At 36.7% G+C, this 25,833-nt stretch overlaps 2 protein-coding genes across 2 annotated transcripts; one reads left to right on the forward strand and one right to left on the reverse strand.

Moving 5' to 3' along the window:
* Positions 1–1,119: 1,119 nt before the first annotated feature.
* On the reverse strand, positions 1,120–13,335 carry LOC129264477 (26S proteasome non-ATPase regulatory subunit 8-like). Its single transcript, XM_054902361.2, has 7 exons — positions 12,842–13,335; positions 9,598–9,670; positions 7,358–7,460; positions 6,644–6,737; positions 5,802–5,900; positions 3,510–3,695; positions 1,120–3,004 (listed from the first exon to the last, which is right to left on the reverse strand). Exons 1-7 carry the CDS (start codon positions 12,947–12,949, stop codon positions 2,873–2,875), a joined length of 795 nt encoding a protein of 264 aa, XP_054758336.1. The 5' UTR covers positions 12,950–13,335; the 3' UTR covers positions 1,120–2,872.
* Positions 12,980–25,833, forward strand: LOC129264478 (protein FAM98B-like). The gene is made up of 11 exons (XM_064101506.1): positions 12,980–13,192; positions 16,407–16,555; positions 17,347–17,481; positions 17,756–17,841; positions 19,818–20,009; positions 20,944–21,060; positions 21,686–21,785; positions 22,911–22,993; positions 23,825–23,918; positions 24,665–24,751; positions 25,448–25,833. Exons 1-11 carry the CDS (start codon positions 13,137–13,139, stop codon positions 25,831–25,833), a joined length of 1,485 nt encoding a protein of 494 aa, XP_063957576.1. The 5' UTR covers positions 12,980–13,136.

A 25,833-nucleotide genomic window follows, 5' to 3' on the forward strand; every position in this document is an offset into this window, starting at 1 on the left:
CACCCACCCCCTTTCCCCCTCCTCAATTTCATAAACTGTATATTAGCCATAACATGTCCTCTGCTTATCAATTATCATTTCATTACAATTTTAATAGCTACACTTGATGATAATAATTATGAAGGTGATTATGAGAAAAAACTATAATTAGAGTGATGATTCTGAATACTGCAATGATTTAGATGATGGTGACAATTAGGATAATGATTGCAATTATGAAGGTGACATTGATGATAATGATAAGCCCCCCCCCCCCCCCCGGTTAAAACGCGAGAATAATATAATCAATTTTATAGTTTTCTTATGAAAGCCTTTTGTGAACTGGGAAGTGGAAAACATTTTCTTTTGCCTGATGATTTAAAAATACAGGTCAATTCACCAAAGTGGAATCACTTGGGACTACAGAAATCTGATTGATTTTTGGCAAATTCGACTCTAATATATGTTAGATGTTGTTTGAAGGTTTGCATGGTGGCATGTACAATCGCTGATGTGGTTTACGGTACACCATGTGGAGTGTTATAGAAACAGTGGAAAGAAGAAAAGGAATTGGATAGGCGAGAAAGTGGAAATTTGAGAGTAGAGTATTCTTTTCTTGAAAGTATTCCTGAAAAGGACTGTAAACCAGAAGAAATTAATGAGATTGAAGAAACAGCTTGAGTAGTAGGCTGGATGAGGAGTTGCTGGCTTGAGTCGGTGAGTAGAAATGATGAGTAGAAGCAGTAGAGACTCTCCCCCAGTAAAAACTACTACTGCTTCTACTCATCTCTACTCGCCGACTCAAGCCAGCAACTCCTCATCCAGCCTACTACTCAAGCTATTTCTTCAATCTCATTAATCTCTTCTGGTTTAGTCCTTTTCAGGAATACTTTCAAGAAAAGAATACTCTTCTCTCAAATTTCCACTTTCTCGCCTATCCAATTCCTTTTCTTCTTCTTTACACTGTTTCTATAACACTCCACATGGTGTACCGTAAACCACATCAGCGATCTAAAGATGTTGTTATCACATGTTTTGAATATTCAATTTATGCCGAGTCTACTGTAAATGTCTGTAAAAACTCCATTACACACATGCACACAATCTTTTAAATGGAAAGACACAGAAATCAACAATCAATTACTTTGTAAGCAAAAAACATTGCGATTTATTCTGTGTACAAAACAAAAATCAATTCACAGACAACATCTTCATAAACAAAAAAAGGAAGAAAATATGCCTGGTTCACATCAGAATTCTTCCACATCAAGGGTTAAGGATTTTAAATCAAAGAGAAAGTCTCCTTTAAATTTTTGTATGAAACTGATGGTATCAGTAGGGGATCCTTACTTGGCAACACTGAGCATTCAGCAACGGAATAAACTCGTTACAGACTGTTATTGTGACAGCCTTATCGTAACTACACAGCTTCACTCTAAATAACTCATTTATAGCATCCATACAAAATTGGTGTACATTTATTCTGAATTGCAAAGAAACCTAGCAACTGGAGTTATTAAACGTAACCATTCTGATATCTGTGAAGGAACCCCCTAAGTTTTTATAAGTAAAAAAAAAAATACACGTAGGTGTATGCGTTTGTGAGTCATGAATAGCAATATAAATCACAATACTTAGCCTTCCAAATGATAAATCATATATTCACCATATCATGTGGGAGAAAATTATTGTCAATTCAACGGAGCTTCCTAATTCTACAAATACATATACAATGTACTTTTGTTTTCAGCACAGCTACAACGTCCCGCATTGCAAATTCTTCTCCATGCATATTGGGGGAAATTAGACTGTTTTTTTCCCAATATGTAGAGATACTTGGCAGAAGACAAGTGAATAAGGGAATAAAGTACCACTTGGTCTACACCCACTTTGTATACTGTCCATTTTGGTCTTATCCCACATGGTCTAATCCTGTTTTGTCTACAACCAGTTCATCTACTAACCATGTGGTCTATCTTTCATTTAGTCTATATACCACTTTGTCTTATTTCAAGATAGGCTATACACATTTAACCTTATTGCCAGTTGGTCTAAACTGTTTATAAATTAAATTTTGATTGACAAAGTGCAACATAATACGTAACGCTGTGGAAATTAGACCATCTGACAGGTGTTTCATAACTCTGTTCGAAAGTCACAAGTGACATTACGGACGGCTGGTGATCTTTTCTTAGGTGCTAAATCAACAGCAATGAAAATTTGGTGTACATCATTTACCATAAGAAAGGATCACCAGTCCTTTGTAAAGTCCCCCGTAACTTGAACAACACCCCACCTGGGCATTAGACTAAACAGCAATTAGACCAAATGAGTATTAGACCAAATGATGGTTGGACTAAGTGGCAATGATAATAGTAGACAGAGTGCCCGTATTCTGAAGTCGGGTTTAACTTAAACTCAGGTTTAAAGTTGTGGTTTAAGTATGGGAAGCCAAAAGTGTCACAATTTTTATAAAGTTGTAATGTTTCTTGTGTTTACTTTGCTTTTTCCCTATTCATCGATGGTGAAGACAATCATCTGTTTATACTTCCTAGACAATTATGAATGATTTGAGAGCCAAATGAGCTGAAATATGATATCTCTATTGTTAGTGATTTATGTAACAATTGGCTATCCATACTTAAACCACAACTTTAAACCCGAGTTTAAGTTAATCCCGACTTCAGAATACGGGCCAGTGGGTTTTGTCATGGTAATATCAGACGATGTGAGAATAAAGCCATCTGCTTCTAGACCAAGTGGACGAAAACCAATAAGGTTGTATTTTGGGAGAGCAGGCACAAAACATATTTGTGATTTCTGTTAGACAGAAAATGGTTTTTGTTGAGATCATTCTACGATATAAATACACTGTACAAGAGTGGTGTCCCTGTTATACAATCATTTCTAACTCCTTGGCATAGTCTATGGCCTGTAGTGCTAATTCATAAGATGGGATAGCGTCATCGGTCTTCTTCTCCTCTTGGAATTTAAAGTAGTTGTCACTTGCAAGTTCCCAGCCTCTCTGTAAAATGCAAGAGAATGAACAGGATACGGAAGAGGGGTGGGGGAGAAGAGGTGGTGGGGGGGGGGGGGGCAGAAAAAAGGAGATATTGAAAACAGAGAAAAAGAGAAATAGAAAATAAGATAATTAAGCGACAATAAATCAATTTTTCACTCTCAACTTTAAACATGCCAGATGAATTGCAGCTGTATATGATAAAGATAATAAGAATTGATGATAGTTGAAATTTTATAACTGCTGAATATTTTCTTGAAAATCTTTTTCAAGCTATGCAGTTAAAAAAAGTGGAAACTCAAGTCAAAATAGAGGTATAAATTAGAAAATGAATTCAAAATGACTTCCATTCTTCCAACAAAAAAATCTTTGAGATGCCACTGTTATTGTAAATCCAAATAAACTACTCAATTCAATAACAATTTAAAAACTACAGACCTGAAAGGTCATAAATAATGCAGAGTACAATATGAACAAGTAATATTGAACATGCAGAAAATAAAATTCTCACCTCTTTTGCGAACGCTTTCACCTCTGGTAACGACGAAAGGAAGAGAAGTCTAGCCCCTTCTTGGAATGAAATCTTGGTGTAGGCCTTCTCAACGCACGCTGCTATCTCCTTCCTTATCGTCTCCAAGAGGATGTCCATGAATACCCTATAGCTGTCTGCAGGCACATTGCCCTTGGCAAGGAATACCTGTTTGAAAATGGCATTTGGAAGTGGAACATTACGTTAAAGTAGACATAAGATGACGATCACAAAAACTTAGATTTTCACATCAATAGAAAGATTTCAACCCCTGCAATAGTATCTAGCTCCATCCAGGTAACAAAACAAAAAGAAAATACCAAATTTGACCAATGAAACGCCACCCAAATCTGAGAGATGGAAATGCAATTTCACTCATGGAGAAAGGCCCCGTTCATATGACGTCACGTAATGGAACTGTGTTTCTGAGTTGTGTACAAGCACAGTACAAACCCACATACTCTCCCAACAGCAGAGCTTATATTTTGCCCTGGAAGCATCTTTATAGTTATTTTAAAGATTTTTACTTTATTCAGAGGAAGAATAGGCCTATGGAAGATATATTATGCAATGGATATTTCTTTGTATATCATCACAAAGATTATTAACGATTAGCTGATGGAATAAAATGGGATTAAAGGTTAGAAATGTTTACACAAAAGTACATATTGTGTATGAGGGATTTGGGAAGAAGGGCTATAATGTCTAGTGAACTGATGACTGAACTGTGATCATATTGTTCTTTTCATCGTGCATAACTGCCTAAAATATCATAAGAAAAGCTTCATACTCTGATATTTTGAAAATAATCCTCATAATAGGCCAAGTAGCTTGAATTTTAGCCAAGTTTCCTCGTCTATTGGTTCTAAGCCGACAACGTTTTTGTGAATTAATGTCATATTCTTCCGCAAGTGATGCGGCTAATACCAAACTGCGTTGAGCATTGTAGAATCGCTAGCGAATAAATGACGGCTTGCTATGCACAAACTCCGCTGAATACATGTGAATATTTCTACTTATAGTGAACTATGTGAGTGATTATAACTTATACCAGGCTGACCTACATGTAATTTATATACCAATAAACAATTAAGACGTGGATCATCATGTCAAGGGCCCAAACAGGACAAGGGAAAGGAAAATTATGGGAGACTAAACCCCCAACATTCTCTAATCTTCCATGTAAACAATGTGCCAGTGTGCATATGGAGCTCGCACACAGCCACGTGTGCTACCGCGAAAAAAATATAATGACCCGATCTACATCCATTGATCTCGCCAGCCAGCAAAAAAGAAAAAAAATACTTGGTAAAAACATCAAGTAACCCATTGTAAGCACAAGTATCTCACAAATTTAAGTCAACAAATGTTATTCATAGTGTGAACTACATACATGATATGAACAATTGTACACAGGGTTTCGGGTTATATAACTTCAACCTTTTGAAAAACACATTACAAAGTTTCTCCATAGCTCTTGCATTGTTTTCTGTGCACAGTGGGGTGCACAGCCGGTGACCAAAAACATGATTTGACGTCACACGAATTGGCCCATTTTTGATGCAGAGTTTTCACGCTCATGGAAGAGACTATTTGGGGGCATTTCAGTTGAGGGTATAGGAAGCCAGAAGATTTTTGTGATTTAATATGTCGATGAGCAGGTTATAAAAGATGTAGGCTTTGCTTAGATACCACATTTATGGAAGATTTGGTGGCCGTAAAACAATAGAAAACATTACAATTTATCCAAACTTTGGTAGCCAAAGTGGGCCACCAAGTGTGGGCTTGTACAGAATTTGGGTGGCCCGACTCTCATTTCTGGTTGCCCGGGCCACTGCTAATGTCGAGCCCTGATCACTCTATCACTGATTCTTTTCAGTTTTTATCAAGCAAAAGAAAAACTGTATATTGAATTCAATTATATTTATCAAAAAATAATTGATTTTACATCTCTTTGAAAATACAAACAAAACATAAAACTACATCTAGAGATCAACAATGAATTATAATAATTATAACAACATATGTCACTGGTCTATTGAAGTCTGCATCTCCCACGCCCATCTTATTTCTACACTACACAAACACAACGAAACATGAGAAATTACATAAGGTGAAAAAAGATAAAAAACCAAAAGTAGTTGGGGAAAGTTGCAGTCAAGGGCAGAGGAGATATTGGCACTCTTTTTAATGTAAAGTTTATGGATTCACTTAATGAGATAAATTATAACATGGTAAACATGGTCTATACATAAACAATATATTTTTGTTTACCTTGTTATAGCTGCCTTCCATGAGATATTGTTCTATAGATACAGGATGTTTGATGTAAACATTACTCTGAATATCCTTGGCAGGAAGTAGCTCAAGTTCCTGAAAGATAAAGGTTTTATGATTTAAACACATGCCAATATTTGAATTCTCTCACATCTATAAAAATTTAATTGGGAAAAAAATTAATTCAATGATAATATTCATAAAGGGTATAATACACATTTACCGTTTTTACATGCTGCATTCGCTCTCGGTGCAGAATCGGCAATTTTGCACCGCCAAAACAGTAGGATTAGAACCGCGATCCAGTGCAGAATCAGCTTTTTTCTAAGTGTAAACACAAAGCTGATTCTGCACCGGCAATTAGCTGATTGCTCATCTGTTCACCTACTGTCACGTCAATGCGCATGGCATAAAATATGCGCAAATAGAATACACTGATTTGTGTTTTTGCCTCGCGAGTCAATTCTGCATCGCGAGCTGTGACAGCGTGTTAACGCGATGCAAGATAACCCGAGAGCCAATTCTGCATCGGCTCTTGGTTCTGCACCACGAGCCAATGCAGCGTGTAAACACTGAAATTGTTTCTAAGCGCTAGATATAAACCAAAATACACCAAGTTTAAGAAATGAATGTAACAATGTACCATGTAAATATCAAGTTGATATTTCTAAAATGTGACTTAAAAATGAGATTTTGATTTGATTAGAATTTTGTATTTAAAAAAAACAACAATATTGATACTTCACAAAATGATGAAACAAAATACACATGAAGAAATGTATTCAATACTTAGGTACAGTACATACTATGAAGAAAAAAAGAGAGCAGTCTTTACTCACTGTATGAAACTCAGCAAGTCTGTTCTGTGATAATAATCTAAGGAGATTTAGTCCAAGCAATTCATATCTGTATGGTGAAACTGGCATGCTTTCCCTGAAAAAGAAAAGACAAATATTTAATACTGTAACTTTGAAGGCAAAATTATAATTGCAGTTATGGGTCTATACTCTATACAGAATCGAAAGACAGGGGCAGAAGAGATGGATTCTAGATCATGAGCAGTCAAAATTTGACATTTGAACCTTGACCTTGTGACCCCAATATCTCATCAGATCACTGTCACTTCCACACACACACATAAGCCAAATTAGATGTGCATACCTTAAACGGCTAATTACAATGGTATTTTCTGCAGCAGATCTATGTTTCTATAATGCGTTTCTTTCACATATAAACTATTCCACAAGAGAGATAATTAACACTTATAACAACATTTGTCATTTTTTTCATTCCATCTCATGTTTGAATAAGTAATTTGGAGTTGCTTAATGTTTATCAATAATCAAGTTTGTATGAATTTAAATCAAATTTACAATATTGTTTGTACATATATTGTACAACAATAAGGATATCTTCTTATTGTGTGCCCAAACCTGAGAGTAGCATTATAGTAGATTGTAGTGCAACTATCACACTTCATTTTATTGATAGGCCTATTGTCAACTGTCATATCAGACTTTTATCATTTTGTTTGTGTTTTGATTTTAACTCACCTGAAGTCGAAATAATATGGCTTGAGTTGTGCTATGTATCTCTCAAATGATTGGATATCTCTCTTGCTGACGCTCCATTTAACACCAATCTCTAGAACCTCTCCTACAATTAAAAAAACAACAACCACAAAATAGTATACAAATCCATTACATAACAATAAGAATGCATTTTTTAAAATTTAAAATACATTACACTTATTTTCTGACATTAAACACATCACTTCACCTACACCATAATTTTACATTCTTCTTTCTTTCAATTTGCAATATAAATAGTTATATTTTATGGTGTATTACTCCTCCTAATGGCAAGTGTTATGTATAAGAAGAACTGTAAGATAAATTACATTCATTCCTGTAGTAATTTTTTTCTCTAAGGAAGTTCATTGTATAATAAGAATATTCCAGAATGCCTCAATTAGGCTTTGTTAAATGAGGCCGAGTAATGTTTGGTATTTCTGAATTGTACAATGAAGAAACAATGTTTATATACAATGTTATGTTACAAAGTTATGTTATACAATGTTACAATGTTACAATGTTATGATATAATGTTATGTTATGTTACAATGTTATTTCTTCATTGTACAATGTTTATATACAATGTTATGTTACAATGTTATGTTATACAATGTTACAATGTTATGTTATACAATGTTATGTTACAATGTTTATATACAATGTTATATACAATGTTATGTTTATAACAATGTTTATATACAAAATATAAACTCAAGATCTAGGCTTACTTATGTGAATTTACTTTTTATTTGTTTATATATTTATAATTGCATAATTTATATATTTTTGTAATACCATATGTTAGTACAATGACCTCATTTTAAAATCAGAACAACCTAAGTTAAACCACAGGATAGCACATCCCCTCCTTCCCCCTTCTCACCACTCTAGTATAAATTTTGTTTTGAATCGAATTGACGCGTTTGATATGTAAATAATTATCATCTCTTGCTTTATGTTTGTTTATGTATACCTATACTGTATTCAATTTATGTTGCCCTGTATTTCGTTCGTTTAGAACTGATAACCTGGGCATATTATTGTATTTGATTCCCTTTTTTACGAATAAAAGGTGATTAATAAAAAAAAAAACACTGTAGACAATAGAGAGTGCTAGCAGGGGAAATGACAATAGGATTAGCTATGTTGTTTACATTGTTAATTTCACAGAGGTCATTCAAGATTCTTCTAGAACTGGACTGCTTTAGAAATTGGCAGAATGTTCTTATTAAAGACAATACTAGAAGCTTCCAGAATAGTGGAAATTTATATACGTGTATATAAGCTGGCAGTTTCTTCAAGGACATCATCATATCAGATCAGAACTGAGTTTTACACCAGACTTTATGTCAGAGCATAGTTTATTTCCAACTGGAATACAACCTTTATCTTCTGCGGAATTATTTGCACACCATCAATTAACTGCAATTATTTCTCATCGAGATCATCAACCTGTTCTACAGAACATTTTTCAACTCATAGATTGCTGAAATTGACTGTTTATCATCATCAACTTTGTCTTCTCGGTCATTTCAACTTGTTACAATGACTCTTATTATTCATCACGTTTTAACATCAATTTGATCTTTGCCAGCAGTGTGGACTTTAATCTAAGGAACCTTTGCCAGCCAACTAAGATATACATATCATTTGGAATAACTCAGAACTGAATCTTCAAGATATGTAAGATAATTCAGTATTTTGTTTTATTATTTTGTCATTTGTTGTATGTAAATAAATAAGAAAGAAGAAGATACTTTAACTAAAATTCTTTAGATAAACTGTTTATTTGTTGCAATATCGTAACACAAGTTTAGGAAATAAAAAACATACAATATAATGAAAAAGTCCCAACTTTTTGTTTTTGTTCACACCAGAATATATATAAATATGAGTTAATTACATCTTAAAAAAAAACAAATCTGTGGCCCCAAAGATTCCACTTGGGGTTGATGTAAGAAAATATTTACAATCAATCGCAAATTTCTGTTGAAAGTTTACAATGTGTATAAAAATTTTCAACTATAACATATAAATTCATACCCCGAGTTGCATGAACCAAAGCATCAAGCAAGTGCAAATTTGCAATCAAATACAGGACTTAAAAATAATTCATTTTGTAATCCCCAATACGCTTGTATTGATCGCAATCTTCTTGTAATTAATAGCAACTTCTCTCAATGCCCCATTAAGCAGATTCACCTGCATCTTGTACTTACTTGCTATCAATAATTCTTTCTGGCCTGTTTGACTGCTGCTTGTGGGAAGAAATGACAGGTTCAGGAGGGCAAGCTGTAGTTCAAATGAGACAAAAATAAAAATGACAATGGATAGGATTTACATGTATGTTCACTTGGTCTACAAGCATCACTGTTTGACATTGCATTACTCTATACACTCACACTAGTGCAAGGTTAGTGTTTATATATATCCACTTGGTATGTGATTGGTTGAGGCTTCCAAAAGTGCTCAATGCCAGGACAGAGCAATATATATATTCATACCTTGGTCAGTTCGGTCTACTACCGGGAGGAGTGACCTGCGGGTCACAGTTCTGTGTGCGCGCCCTTCAAGGCGACCCAGATTGGCTGGCTCCTCCAATGCACCTTTGAATGTCTTTGACAGATATATGGCGCTATACAAATGCTGTGCATCATCATCATCTACCGTCGGTTTCACGCTTTCAGCGATCTCCAGGCAGACTGATGATTTAACGACTTGGTTGTGTCTGAATGTTGCGATGGGTCGTCACACCTGATTGGTTTTCTAGGGTGTCTTAGACGGCGTCTGTGGCGGCACTTTGATATAATTTCTGACCTTTTGTTGAGGCACTTTTTGCTATTGGTGAAAATGATATACCTTTCTTCTAGGCAGAGATTGCAGAGCCCACTCTTTCTTAGGTTAGTGTTAGACTTCTTCTCTATCCCCCATGTTAATTCAAATTTGGTGATTGCTTCCTTTAGTTTCCATATATACTTAGAGAGTTGAGTTTCATTTGTGTATTTTTCATGTTTCATTGATTTGATGTGATTGCTGTATCTGTCCTTGAAAGTACCCCCCCCTGCAAGACCATAGTACTTAGCATTTTTCGTTCTCGTGTAGGATGCTGGGATTGTAGAGGGCAGTTTTTAATATCTCCCAGTGGGCACTATATTTTTATACGGCAATTACATTTCTGCCTCGGCTCCTCCTCTTTAGTCTTGGCTTGTTTGATGACTCTCTGGTTGTGTGATTTCATTACTGCATCCATGTTCCTCATGCAGGGTTAGGGTTGACTTTAACTGTATTTTTATTGAATATTTGGTGCAGTTTGTTACCCTTCGGGAAGTGTTTGTTTATTAGCTTCAAGAATTTGCCGCCCATGTTTGTCTTGACATAGACTGCTTGTAAGGGGGATTGAATCGCATGATTTTTCTTTTCCTGTTTCTTCTGCTTCTAGGCCCCCTTCGTTCGCATGTTGAGAATTTTCATTTTTGTCAGCGCGTAGAGCCCTACGAGTTCGCATACCTCACCTCCATCATGCGCCCCCATAGAGACATCAAATTGTTTATGTCCTTCCTGTTTTTCCCATGCTTTATTGTTATCATACACTGAAGTCCTTCTTGCATGTATTATGGTTTCTATCTCATTATCCCTGATGTCAGTTAACTGCTTCACCCATTGAAGACAGATGGATAATAGTTCAAATGAGATGGAAGGGTAGAAGTCTACTCTATCGAAGACAATGAAAGACAATGACTCTTTGTCATGGAGGTTGTTGAACTAGTCTAGTACATCGTTTGTGCTTCTCCACTGCTTTACGTTCGTTTTGTCTTTTACTACCTTGATAATGCCATCAAGCATTATTTTGCTGGTGCGCCCTAGTTCTGGTTCAGTGGTGTTAATCAAACAAACTTGGGGATTATTCCTGAAGCTTTCTCTGTAATCCTTTAAGGTTACGAAGGCGGCTTTTTCCGTTGTATCGTCTACTCTATCGCTAATGTCTAGTTTTTTGGCAATTTTTTGGCAGTCAGATTCTTCATTTATTTATTTATTTTTTTTATATTTATTTATTTACCACTTGTGGGATGGAACACCCTATCAGCAAGTGCTGTTTTTCGTAGGGGTCCATATACATATATACATATTCATCAATGTCTTCAATGGTTTTTCCCTGTGCCGATTTATATCTCTTAGTGATGTTGTCTGTTAAAAGCTTCTCATATTTTCTGGGACTCATCGTGTAGATATTACGGGTTTTGTCTGCATTTCTTGATTCGATTATTTGTTTTACGTCTTCCTTAAGCTTTCTTTGAAATTGGTCATTGACCTGCCTTAACTCGAGTTCATTTACAATTCCCAGAAGATCATTTTCAAAACTCTTCATTTCTTCTACCTGGGGTGGCGAGCGTTTCGATTTAAATCCAAATTTTTCATTATCCTCATGTTCTTTGCCTCAATTTCACTTGTGTAATCACTGGCTCTAAGGAAAAAGTGGACTCTCCATCTCATTCTTTATATGAAACTTTAAATCATTTCAATCAGACAGTTTCGTGTGAATTACTCTGGTAAGAATATTCCAATACCTCCAAGGAAAGATTACATCAAATGTCTGATTGAAATTATTAAAAGTGTCATTAAAAGAATGAGATGGAGAGCCCACTTTAGGCCTGGCCTGGTCTCAAAATAATCATGACAATGCAAATGACAGAATAGACCAATAGCTTCGGTCTCACGTCTCTGTTAAATTGGTTGTTCCGCTGAACTCCGTTGGCTCCACTCACCAAATACAGAGACCGAAGTTCTAACTCGATCTGTACAGGGACTCAATGGCCATATGTTTATGTATTAAGTTTAGATAAACCAGGGAAGTGGGGGTTGCGTGAGAGCCGAAGTAAATCACTGTTTTTGTCCTTTAAAGTTTATTTTTTCCCCTTTTTGGTGCATTTCAGGCCAAAACAGAGTCTTTGTTTTGGTCAAATTCTTTTTATATATTTTTATGAAATAAAGACAAAATCGATAAGCCCCGTTGGGATGATTTTGCATCGTTAATCCCCTAATGGCAGCTGCACGAGCGATCGTGAGCCGTCTGTGTACGAGGAGAAATAATATTAATAAAAAAATGTTTAAAAACTCCTCAAAACAGACGGCTAGCGCGGCTGCCAGCCGTCTAATGACAGAACTGATTACATCTACCACTCACTATCCATTTACTATTTCATTACATAAAATGTTACACCATACACACGTGAATGCGTTTAATTCATTTTTTTTAAGTGTTTGGACTTTGGTATCTCTGAATGAATGGCTTTCATGCTCTTGCCTTGGCAAGAGTCTTGCTAAGTAAGCATCTAACTTGTATCCTAGCGAATGGGACTACACAAAGCGTCAATGAGTCAGCTTTTCCAAACCACAAACTTTGTCGGATATTTCTCTTAAAGAAACATATTTTCTTTTCTTAATCGCAGGATCATTGATTCTCACCTTCAACTTGCCCAATATTTCTCCACATTTATTTAAGTCAGGTGTTTTCTTCTTCCATTCCTTGTTTAATTCCTGGTACATCGCCACTGTTGCCTTCAAAGACGCCATTTTCACGTTCACTTGTGTTGCAGGAAGTCTGCTGCCATCTATCTGCGTTGATCAGTTCTAATTCTGCTAGCGCGCGCCAGCGAGTTAGGCCATCAACACGTATTTACTTGGCCGACGTCGACGGCGTACTGTTGCTCCGACGTTCCGTTGACCCACACCGACAGAAAAATAGCTGTTTTGAATAATAATGACGTCATTGACTGCTCAAGAGGGGGATGTTTTAGATAGCTTAGATGATCTTGGGTAAGTATTGGCAACTAACCATTGAATTTCATTTGAAATTTGAATAAAAAGTATGATGGGTGATCAATTTGCACACATTTTTAGAATAAGATTATCGACAGTATCGTGAAGCTCCATTTTCAATCAAAAATTTCTCAAAGGTCACACAAAATTGCTCAAACTCATAAATACCAAAGGGAAAGTCAAATTAGCTTGACGGAATTATAATTATAAAGTAGGTACAGGTAATGTTGTAAATCGGATCAAAAATCAGATCGAAAATCGGATCGGCAGCTAGTTAAGCTTCTAAAATCGAAATCGAATCGAAAATCGAATCGGCGATGTTTAAAAACAAAGGAATACATCAAAATGTTGTTCGCGGTCACGCGCATCTTCCTGACAAAGTCACAAAGACGAATGGAAGTCGCCAACATGCGCGATCGTTTGGAACATGTTTTAAAGCCAGGGGTTTTGAGGTGTTATTGCTTTAAAATAAACCGAGTGATTTTTATTAGAAAGATAAACGAAAGACGCATCTTCCGAGCAAAGGCGCAAAGGAAAATAAAATGAAAATATTTCTCATAGATCACAGGTTAATGAACGATCGGCGGGACATCTTTTAGAAGTATTTTTAGGTGCTAGCGATTTAGAATTATTGGAATGATCTCTTACGACGCATCATCTTAAAGTCGCAAGTGCAATTAAAATGAAGTAGAAGACGCAAGCACGCACGATGATTTGAAATATGTTATTAAAATGTTTTGGGTAGCTAGCGTTTTCAAATCAATTTGAAGTTCACGGCGGGGTCCGCTATCACCACGAGGTTGAAGAGAAGATGTCTATCATCATAAAGGGGGTAAGAGAGTAGCGCAGTGAGCTCCGTCGGTAATACGACCTTTCAAAGTTCACGGCGGCATCCGCTATCACCACGAGATTGAAAATAAAATGTATATCATCATAAACGATGTAAGAGAGTAACGCAATAAGCTCCGTCAGTAGCACGATCTTTAAAAGTTCACGGCGGCATCCGCTATCACCACGAGGTTGAAAATAAAATGTATATCATCATAAACGATGTTAGAGAGAAACGCAGCGAGCTCCGTCGGTAATACGACCTTTCAAAGTTCACGGCGGCATCCGCTATCACCACGAGGTTGAAGAGAAGATTTATATCATTATAAAGGGGGTAAGAGAGTAGCGCAGTGAGCTCCGTCGGTAATACGACCTTTCAAAGTTCACGGCGGCATCCGCTATCACCACGAGGTTGAAAATAAAATGTATATCATCATAAACGATGTAAGAGAGTAACGCAGTGAGCTCCGTCGGTAATACGACCTTTCAAAGTTCACGGCGGCATCCGCTATCACCACGAGATTGAAAATAAAATGTATATCATCATAAACGATGTAAGAGAGTAACGCAATAAGCTCCGTCAGTAGCACGATCTTTAAAAGTTCACGGCGGGGTCCGCTATCACCACGAGGTTGAAAATAAAATGTAAATCATCATAAACGATGTAAGAGAGTAACGCAATAAGCTCCGTCAGTAGCACGATCTTTAAAAGTTCACGGCGGGGTCCGCTATCACCACGAGGTTGAAGAGAAGATTTATATCATTATAAAGGGGGTAAGAGAGTAGCGCAGTGAGCTCCGTCGGTAATACGACCTTTCAAAGTTCACGGCGGCATCCGCTATCACCACGAGGTTGAAAATAAAATGTATATCATCATAAACGATGTAAGAGAGTAACGCAGTGAGCTCCGTCGGTAATACGACCTTTCAAAGTTCACGGCGGCATCCGCTATCACCATGAGTTGGAAGAGAAGATATCTATCCCCTTAAACATCGCCATAGATAATACCGCGACTTTCTCCCTGAATAATGCGACCTCTAAATAGCTAGCACCTCAAAAACAATCTTGAAATATGTTCTGAGCGATCACGCACTGTAACCAGATCTACGCCGATTTTTTATTTTCGATTTTTTCCTTCAAGGGGCATGATCGAAGATCGGCAAGTGATTGCCGATTGTGGTGAAATCGAATGGAATCGGTTGCCGATTGCAAAATCGGTTACAAGCTTAGGTACAGTTCAAGGGTTTCGCTGTTAATTTATGCGCAAAAATTAGGTAACGTGCGAATTAAGGTCACACTACCATATGATATACTGCCTTACTGGTATGGCTAATCAGAACTGCAGCCAATGCATTATGTTATGGGGGCCGTTAACTAGTTCTGCGGACTGTCCGCTAGTGCGCATGCGCAACGGTCCCCTTTGCGATCCCATAATGCATTGCGATTCTGATTAGTGATAAACCTTATTGAAGCCTCACCTCAAATGAAATATGAAGCCAGGCCAGGGGCAGGGACCACACACTCAGAGTCAGGTGCGGATCCAGGGGGGGGGGGGCACAGGGGGCATGTGCCCCCTCCCCCTTTTGAGAAGCAAAAGTAAATTTTTTAATGTAAAAATGTCATTAAAACAGAGGTGTGCCCCCTCTTTTGAAATTGAAGACCTTTTTTTTTAATCAAGTATTACTGTACATCCTGCCTGAGTTTCAGGTCACATGACCATGGTCAAATGTCATTTAGTGTCAATAAACTTAGACTATGTTTAGGAATTAACATTGAAAATTACTTAACCATGGTAAAGTTTTTGAAATGTCATCATAACTTAGAAAGTTTATGGACGTAGTTCATGAAACTTGGACACAAGCAATCAAGTATCACTGAACACCCTGTGTGAGTTTCAAGTCACGTACAGTAATGGGTAAACGGAATTGTTACTTTTGCTTGTACACAAAGTCTATGGGGAAACGGAATTTCCGTTTTCTGACATGCTGAAACAGAATTAAGGATTTTCTGAAACGGAAAATCACTGTCCCTAACCAAGGTAAAGGTCAATGAACTTTTGCCATGTTGGGGATATTTGTTGAATTGCCATTATAACTTTGAAAGTTAATGGATCTAGTTCATGAAACATGGACATAACAGTAATCAAGTATCATTTATCATCATGCACATGTCTTTCTTCATATGATCAAGGTCAAAGGTCATTTAGGGTCAGTGAACATAGATATGTGTATGCTCAGACAAGGGGCACTGCGCAGACTTGGCCTCGGGCATTTACCATAACTGAATATACAAACGAGTGGGAAAGTAATTGGTTAAAAGATGTCAATCTAAGAATCCTATTCCCAGATTGAACTTTGTTCTTTCTCCTGTTTCCCTACTCTAGGTTTGATGGAGAGCTCTTGAAAGAAGACCAGTTCTTGGCTGCAATTGAAGCAGGTCCAAGTTCACCAGCCTTCACTGGGTTGGTAGCATGGCTCTCTTCTCAGCTCTGTAACTTATGTGATCTAGAAGCTTCTGTTTCACCAACTTCATGTAAGTAGTCTTTTCATTGTCTTTGAGTTTGCCTCAGGCTTTGAAATCTTCAATTCTCCTTAAAGATAAATTCCAGTTGTGGGGCCGATCTCAAAATGACTTTTTACAGAATTTAATATAATGATCACCAAAGTGTCTGTTTGTATGAATAGAAAATATGTGCCAAAGGATTCTGGAAGAAATTGTGTAATTGCTGAGAAATAAGCAAAATAAGCGCGGATTCTGTCACTTCCGTCGGGTCTTTATTCAAGCAATAATAATACACTGTCCCACGTCTGCCTATCTGTGTTGGCGATCTTCAGTGATCGTTTTTTAGCTTAGATATTATGATTTCACAAAGTTCAGTTTATGTAACTGTACCAGATCCACGATGATATAGTAATACTTAACCTTGGTTTTACAGACTTTCTCACGAAATCAGTATTTTACTGCAACTACTGTCATTTAGCTTTAATTTTTTAGTTCTTCCTCCATTTCCATTCTCATTTTATATGTTGCTTTATATTACTATTATTTTTTATTTATTTTTGTTAATTATTATTATTATCATTATTACATGGGTGGGGGAGAATTCTTGCCTTAAATTCTTTAAACTCCTGTTCATTTTCACAACAAGTTGCTAGATATTTGATATTGTGTTTATATGATACAAAATGTGTTGAACTAATCACTTTGAGTTATTAAGAAGCTTTGCTTTTTTTCTGCAAGATAAGTTACAGATTAAAAAAAAGAGAATAAACAAAATTATATGGTGGAGCAGTTACATTTATTCCATTTCTGTTCATATGCAGGTGCTGAAGATGCAGACACATTTGAGCTGGAGCTCAGTGGGCTCCTGAAGGAGCTCTCCTGTCCATACAAGATCCTCACACAAGGAGAAATGATAAACAGACTGGGAAATAAGGCTAACAGATTAACACTCTTAGGTGAGAAATAATAAAATATAAATACAATTTTACCTGTGTAATTGATGATCTAACATCAACATATGTAGTCATTTTCATTCTAGCTGACAAAGTAATTAAACAGATGGGTAGATACATAATTTACAAACTTCTTAATAGATTTCTTCTAGGTATTATTAGAAATGGACATTCTCACAACCCATTTTAAGGCATACGGGAAACAAATACATACAAATCTTTTGCAATAAAAAAATGTCCATGACAGTCAGTACTATTCTGTTTATATTTTCTTCAGATTTTCTAACAAGTGAGCTGCAATCTGCTAAGATGTTACAAGACAGAAATCCAACTAAACCTACCAATACAGCCCCTGCTGAAGATGTAAGTTGATTATTCATGAATTTGTTATTGATTCAAATGATTTGATTTTGAAATCCTCTGAAATAATTCTGATTTTAAGAATGCAGACTTTGCACAAATGAAAATTTCAATAGTTTTGGGGGGCTTTTGTCTCACCTGCATAGCAGAGTGAGACTATAGGTGCCGCTTTTCCGGCGGCGGCGTCAACATCAAATCTTAACTGAAGAATAAGTTTTTGAAATTACAGCATAACTTAGAAAGTATATGAAACTTGGACATAAGGTTAATCAAGTATTACTGAACATCCTGCCCTAGTTTCAGGTCACATGACCAGTCAAAGGTCATTTAGGGTCATTGAACTTAGACCATGTTGGGGAAGTCAATATCGAAATCTTAACCAAGGTTAGGTTTTTGAAATGTCATCAGAACTTAGAAAGTATGTGGACCTAGTTCATGAAACTTGGCCATAAGGGTAATTGAATATTACTGCACATCCTGCCTGAGTTTCTAGTCACATGACCAAAGTCAAAGGTCATTTAGGGTCAATGACTTTGGCCAAGTTGGGGGTATTTGTGGAATTACCATCATCATAACTTTGAAAGTTTATGGATCTGATTCATGAAACTTGGACATAAGAGTAATCAAGTATCGCTGAAGATCCTGTGCGAGTTTCAGGTCACATGACCAAGGTCAAAGGTCATTTAAGGTCAATGAACTTCGGCCATGTTGGGGGTATTTGTTGAATTACTATCATAACTCTGAAACTGCATTGGTCTAGTTCTTAAAACTTGGACATAAGAGTAATCAAGTATCACTGAACATCCTGTGTGAGTTTCAGGTCACATGACCAAGGTCATAGGTCATTAAGGTCAACAAACTTTGGCCATGTGGGAGGTAATTATTAAATTGCTGTCATTACTTTCAAAGTTTATGGATATAGTGTATTGTGGATATAGGGGTAATCAAGTATCACTGACAAGTCTTAGGTCACATGATCAAGGTCAAATGTCATTTAGGGTCAATGAACGTAGTATTGTATGGTGTTTTTTGTGAATAATTATTTTATAGTCATTTTCAAATTTAGCACTGCTGCTATATTGAATCGCGTAATGCAGGTGAGACTGCCAGAGGTGCTCCACTTGTTTTTAGATTTTAACATTAGCAACAAGTATTTATTAATCATAGTTGTAAATATTGTGGTGTTAAAAATGAAATCTGAGAGATTGTCCAAGTGGATAAAATGGTTGTTTGTTGAAGAGAACCAGCAGTGCCAGGGCTTCACTCCACAAATGTTTATAATAACCACTTGATCTAATACCAGTAGTTCTAATTCCATATCATCTAACATCTTTACAGCTTAGCTTTAGTCTACTTTTGGTTCAATTCATTTCATTTAGTGCAGTTTGCTAACTGTCATTTTGTCTCAAGATTAAACAGTGTGAATGTTACTTCATTTTTTCTCTTTTTTGTTGTTGATCTTGACTAGAATTTGGCAAAAATGGTAATGTTCTGAGTGAGAAATTTTAGAGTTTTACCAAATGGTTAACTAGACAAATTGGTGCTGACTGGTTCTAGCTGAAGTGGGATTGTATGAAAAGTCAATTCACCTGTCATCACCTCTCTCTCTCCCTCTCTCTCACTCTTTTAGTCTTCCTCTGCTAAGATCAGAGATCATATACACTGTTGGGATATCCATAGTTCAATTATTGGCTGGTTCATGCTCTAACTTTTAAGGCAATTAAGAATTGCTAAGTAGATTTTGCAGAGTTGTGTACAGGTTACACAAGAAGTACAGGATCAGCATATGTGCAATTAGACTTTGGTATTTTTGCCGATACCCCCAGGAGATAGAAAGAGGTCCGACTCTACAAACAGTGCAGGGATAGACTCAAAGCAAGTTCTTAACTGCTTTGTATTTGGCTTTACGTATTCCCAACCTCAAATCTGTACTTTACACTTTCAGAGGACTTAATGTTTCTTGCTCTCTGATTTTACAGGCACATTGGAAGGCAAGCAGCAGATGCTTGAAGAACTTGTGCATCGTTCTCAAACTCTCCAAGCCGCCACCCAATGTAACCGATGTACAGCTCTTCACCAAGCTGGAGTCTCAACTCAAGACTATCATTGCCAACTCTAAACATGAGGTGGGGAAGCCCCTTTTCAAGTGGAATCTGACATCAGGGCAGTGGGTAAGTTGGTCCTTTCCGGGACCCCGTACACAAAGATAAGCGATCAATCGTGGGGCTGGTTTTACGATTGATTGCGTTGATTATTGTGTGTGATCAGTCATACAAAGCAGCCCCACAATCAATTGCTAAGCTTTATGTTACAGGACCCAGGGTCCCGTAACACAAAGGTTTAAGATTAATCGTACGCTTGATTTCTACGATTGATTGTGCATTGTAGCCAATGGAATAAATCGTAGAAAAATGTTCTACGATCATTGCAAAGCTTTGTGTTATGGGGCCTAGGTCTTCACTTTATTCAAGGTCATCGAAGACGGTGGCTATAGATGCACTGTTGACTGGCCTTACCCCTCTCATTCCCATGTATATTTTTTTATCCTTTTTTATTTTTCCCATTTAAGTTGTCAAAATAACATGCAAAAGCGGCCTTGCCCTAAAAATATCAAAATTTACTGCCTACCTCTCTTGGAGGTGTCTTTCATATTTTGTTATTATTTATTATTCTAAAAACATTTTAGCATTATTTGTTATTGATGTATTGTCACATTCAAGCAGCTGAAAACTTGTACATTCCCGAAATCTTTGAATCAGAACAAATTAGTCAGTGATAGACAAGAGGCTTCGTGCAGAGCTGCCAATTAGGATTTTATCCCGTTTAGTAGGATTTTGTAAGGGGAAAGTGACACTAAATACAATTTTCCCTCTAGAAATAGGATTTTAGAAAAGAAACTTATAAAAATGATGATTTTGGGGTTTTTTTAAACATTTTTTAAAATATGATTTTAGGCTTGAAAATGGGTTAACAGAAATAAAGAATAGTATTTTTTTTCACAATTAAGATTGGCAGCTCTGCTTCATGAAACACTTCCCTGTATGCTTATCTGTATTTATCTTGCTGTATTGTAATATGCCTCTGTTTGATTCATATTTTTATCAGGCTACTTTGGACACCATCAATGAGCAGATGAGGAGAGAATACAGCATCAGACGACAGATGTTGCTGAAGAGACTGGATGTGACAGTCCAGTCCTTTGGCTGGTCAGATAGAGCCAAGGTAAGGTCAGCCTCGTGAATATAACAATATTATGAGAGACTGGACATTACTCGTAATTCAAAGCAGCAGAACTGTGTTATACTCCGATGGTACACATGAAAAATAAGCAATAGATTTTTGACTTTTGTACAGAAATCAAAGTCTTAGAAATGAGATTCTTTATTGTGCCACCGCAAGATGTTGCATAACTTGCAAGTCATACTTTATAGCTAAAATGATGATTTAATGGTGATGATGATGATGATAGATGACCCTTGATGGTGGTGGTAATGATGAATAATAATGACGATAATGTCAGTTGATGATGATGTTGATAATGGTGAAGTAGATGAAGATGGTGGTGATGATGATGATGGTGAAGAAGATGATGTTGGTGATGATGATGTTGGTGATGATGATGATGACAATGTCAGGTGATGTTGACGAAGAAGATGAAGATGATGGTGGTGATGATGATGACGATAATGATGTTGGTGAAGATGATGATGATGACATTGTCGGATGATGATGATTATGATGATAACAACAGATGATGGTTACGATGGGGATGATGAAGATGATGTTAATCTACAAATATTGTGTGAAAAAAGTACATACATGTATGTGTTATTAATATCTTTTACAGAGCAAGGAAAATGAATTTTCCCAGGTGTATAGAACTCAACGGAATAAATTGACCTCTGAAAATACCATCACTATTGCTAGCATGATGGCTGCCAGAGAAGGTTAGTATCTCGGTCTGTTACCTGTCAGAACAGTTTCAAATGATTGCAAATTTTTATTTTTTAAATGGTAAATTCTCTGTTTTACAACGTACTCGGTAGCTTAATTGGTCTTATGAGGGTAGTGTACATGTTTGTGGTAGCTTCCAAAAGTCAATGTTTTTAGTATTATGATTTGAACTTGACATCTAGATTGCGTTCATGACTATGTTCATGACTATGTAAACGTCTTACCTATTCAAAACTTCTTGTTCACTTTGGTCATTTTTTAAATATTAGGAAAACTAGACTGAATCAGAATTGATTAAAGTGAAAGGAAACATTAGCATAATGATCCAAAACTTATGAAGGGGTCAGACATAGCATATGGGGCAAAACTTACTAAAAAGCTGCAAGTGAGCAAAATTTTGAACTTTTTAATACAAAAATAAACTTTTCGTGAAAGATTTTGAGGTAATGTTCATAAAATAATAACATATTTCACCCCTTTTCATTTCCTTATCTCTCTATTTCTCCTTTTTTGTGTGGTTGTGGACATTTTTCGGGAGTCCATGGCCCCTAAGGCCCCTCATCTTTATTCTAGTAATGGTAAACAAATATGAATGGACTCATTTCTGGAGCATGATGCAAACGGAACTAGTAGACCTTGACCTTTTACCTATGTTGCTGTTTGAAACTAAATGAAAAGAAGTCATGTTTGTCTGAATTTCTGGTTTGAATATATTTCTCACTTTACAAACAATTTCATTTTAGATGCTTCATTTGAGGGTCAGATCAATCTATTCCAAAGACTGTCTTAGACTTGGACTGTTTAGAAATTAAGACTGGATTCATGAGTATTGCTTGGAATCTGAAAAATGTATGTTGTCGTTGGTGACACTGACGAAATATGCTCCTGTGACAATTGCTCTAGGCTTTATTTTGTCTAAGATCTAGGGTTAGGGTTGCAATAGGGTTTTATGTTAGGTGTAGGGTAGGATGTAGGATGTGAAATCCAGGATTGAAGTTTGCCATTCGACTTAGTTCGTCAAATTTATAGCAGAGCAATTTTGCTGGAGCAAATGTAACGGAACCGTTGTCGTGGACTTCCCTGTTCCTGTTATTTTCTTTATTCTTGTTCCTTTTCAGACCTTGCCAAATTGAAGAAGACTAGTAGTGGTGCAGTCAGGAAGAATACACAGTGTGCTATTAATAGAGTCATGATGGGAAGGGTAAGTCAACCCTGATTTCTTGTATGAATTAACATGATAAATGAAAGTAAACAGGGTTTCAAAAGAAACTGATCAATGTGTAGTAAACTGGGAAGTTTGTTTAATTCCATCTCATTTTCACTGGTATTTCTTTTGCCATTTTGTGGCTATGAATTTAGAAACCAATTGATGTGAGCGTCAATGGCCTCTCTGTGATTGAACCAATCTCTTAATTATTGACACGTGCTTTAGTAAAGATTATTGAAGCTAGCCTGTGTCAAAATAGTGTTCATTTTGATTTAGTGGACTTGTGCTGTGCCCTTGTAAAGGTTTGATCAATTTCTTTTGGAACCCAGATTAGTTGCATTAAATACTGATTTTATGAGAAAGCCTGTTAAACCAAGGTTAATTGTAATTTTGTCACTATATCATCCTAGATCTAGATCTTGATCACTTATATAAATTGAACTTCGTGAAATCATGAAGTCTAAGCTGGAAAACAATTACACTGAAGATCATCAACACAGATAAGCACTTGTGAGACATTTTTTTGTACCTATGAAAGTATTTCAGCCCTTAAAGATTGTACTTTGTCACAATGGTTGTATAGAATGAGAATATTCCTGGAGATTACGTAATTATTGATAATTTTGTCCTGTATGATCAGGTTCTTCACCGGGGAGGAAGACTTCAAGAAGCCACCCCGCCCCCACCAGAGATAGAGATGCTCAGACAATGATATACATTATAAAAGCACCATGATATTATTCTCACTATTTTCTCACCATTCTTGCTATAATACTCATGAAGATGACATAACAATTGTTCTATCACACTGTCTTTCGTGATCAGGTTCCTGATAGGGGAGGTAGACCTCAGGAAGCCACCCCGCCCCCACCAGAGATGCCTTCATTCAGACAGAGACAAGATGGCGGTGGTCATAGAGGTATGTCAGATGCATTTGACATTCTAAATAAATCTGTGAATATTATATTCTCATGATACTGCACTGTAACCTGTTTTTATAGACCAGGGGAGAGTTTCATAAAACTTGTTATATTAACAAACTGAAATAACAGTTAAAGGCTACTGAAATCCTTCAATCTGATTGGATGATAGTAGTTTTGTTATAGAAAGTGTTTATTTGTTATTATAAAAAGTCTTTATGAAACGGGACCCAGATATAGAGAGAATGAAGTTGAATTTTTTCCATTTAAAGACCACAGAACTACAACAAAGTCCACCTACATAGGCAGGCAGCATTTGTGCACATGTTAGGTATTTCCTATTCAGGAATTCTAGGAAATAAAAAGTCTTACGAGACATGATGGTTGGATATATGCAAGTTTGATTGTTACAAGTTCTGTTTCTGTACGTATTCTACCCAAGATATTCTTTATTTAGATTTATCTGATAATAGTACATCAAGCATGAATGGGCATAGTGTCAGTTGATTGTTATCTAGATAGATAGACAGATATATGTATGGTTTCATATACCATAAGCAGGTACCATTGAAATCAATTAATATGACCCCCCCCCTGCACCAACACACTCTTTAGTTCTCCCATAATAATTAAAAATCTTTCTCATTTTAGTACAAACTATACTTGTAACAGTTCTGATCTAGAGATTTGTGAATACACATATTATGGTATCATATATTTTTGTCCCTTTCTCCATTTTATTCAGGAGGTAGAGGTGGAGGAGGAGGAGGAAGAGGTGGTGGAAGCAGGGGAGGAGGAGGAGGAGGAGGAGGGGGAGGGAGAGTGCAAGGAGGTTAGTTGACTATACATTGGATATACCTCTTGTTTGCTTTCCTTATATTACAGTTGTTTTTATTTTGCCATTACATTCTTACTGGTATCATGATTTTGTTTTATTTTATTTCACTTTGATTCGATTGATTGATTCATTCATTGATTTATTATTTGATTGAGTGATTCATTCATTCCTTGATCAGAACATTCATTTGTTCATTGTTTGTTTGGTTGATCGCCGGATTGATTAAAGGATTAATAAAAGAATTAATATATTCATTCATTATTTGATTAATTACTTTGTTCATTGATTTCTTCATTGATCCTATTGATTCTTTGATGATTAATTAATTTTTTTCAATGCTTGATTGATTGGTTCATTCATTCGTACGTTCGTTTGTTCATTCATTCATTCTTTCATTCATTCAATAATGCATTTATTCAATACTGCATTTATTAATTTATTCATTTGTTGATTGATTGATTGATTTACTCATTCATTCATCCATCCATTCATTTGTTCGTTCGTTCGTCCGTCCGTCCATCTGTCCGTCCCTTGACTCAATGATTCATTTATTGAATCTTTGATCGATTCATCCATCTATTTATCTGTCTATCTCTCATAACTATTAAGTCAGTATTCAAGTCTCCATATCATCATAATTTGATCTTTTATCCAATTCCACACTAAACTATTTTCCTTTTGCTCCAACAGGTTGGTCTGCAGGTGGTGGCGGCGGAGGAGGAGGCAACTGGAATCAAGGTGGCGGAGGTGGTGGCGGCGGAGGTGGTGGTGGAAACTGGAATCAGGGTGGGGGAGGGGGTGCAAATTGGAACCAGGGTGGTGGTGGTGGTGGTGGAGGATACTACAATAACCAAGGGGGCGGGGGAGGGTATGGGGGTCAACAGGGTGGTTATGGTGGAGGAGGGCACGGGGGAGGTTACAGTGGGGGAGGGGGTGGGGGTTATGGGGGAGGAGGACAAGGGGGCGGTTACGGGGGTGGAGGTGGACAAGGGAGTTATGGAAGTGGTGGGGGAGGGAGAGGGGGAAGGGGTAGGGGTAGAGGTGGAAAGAGAGGAGGGGGCGGTGGAAGATACTAA

This window comes from Lytechinus pictus, chromosome 7, assembly GCF_037042905.1.
Source record: "Lytechinus pictus isolate F3 Inbred chromosome 7, Lp3.0, whole genome shotgun sequence".
NCBI classification, from domain to species: Eukaryota; Metazoa; Echinodermata; class Echinoidea; order Temnopleuroida; family Toxopneustidae; genus Lytechinus; species Lytechinus pictus.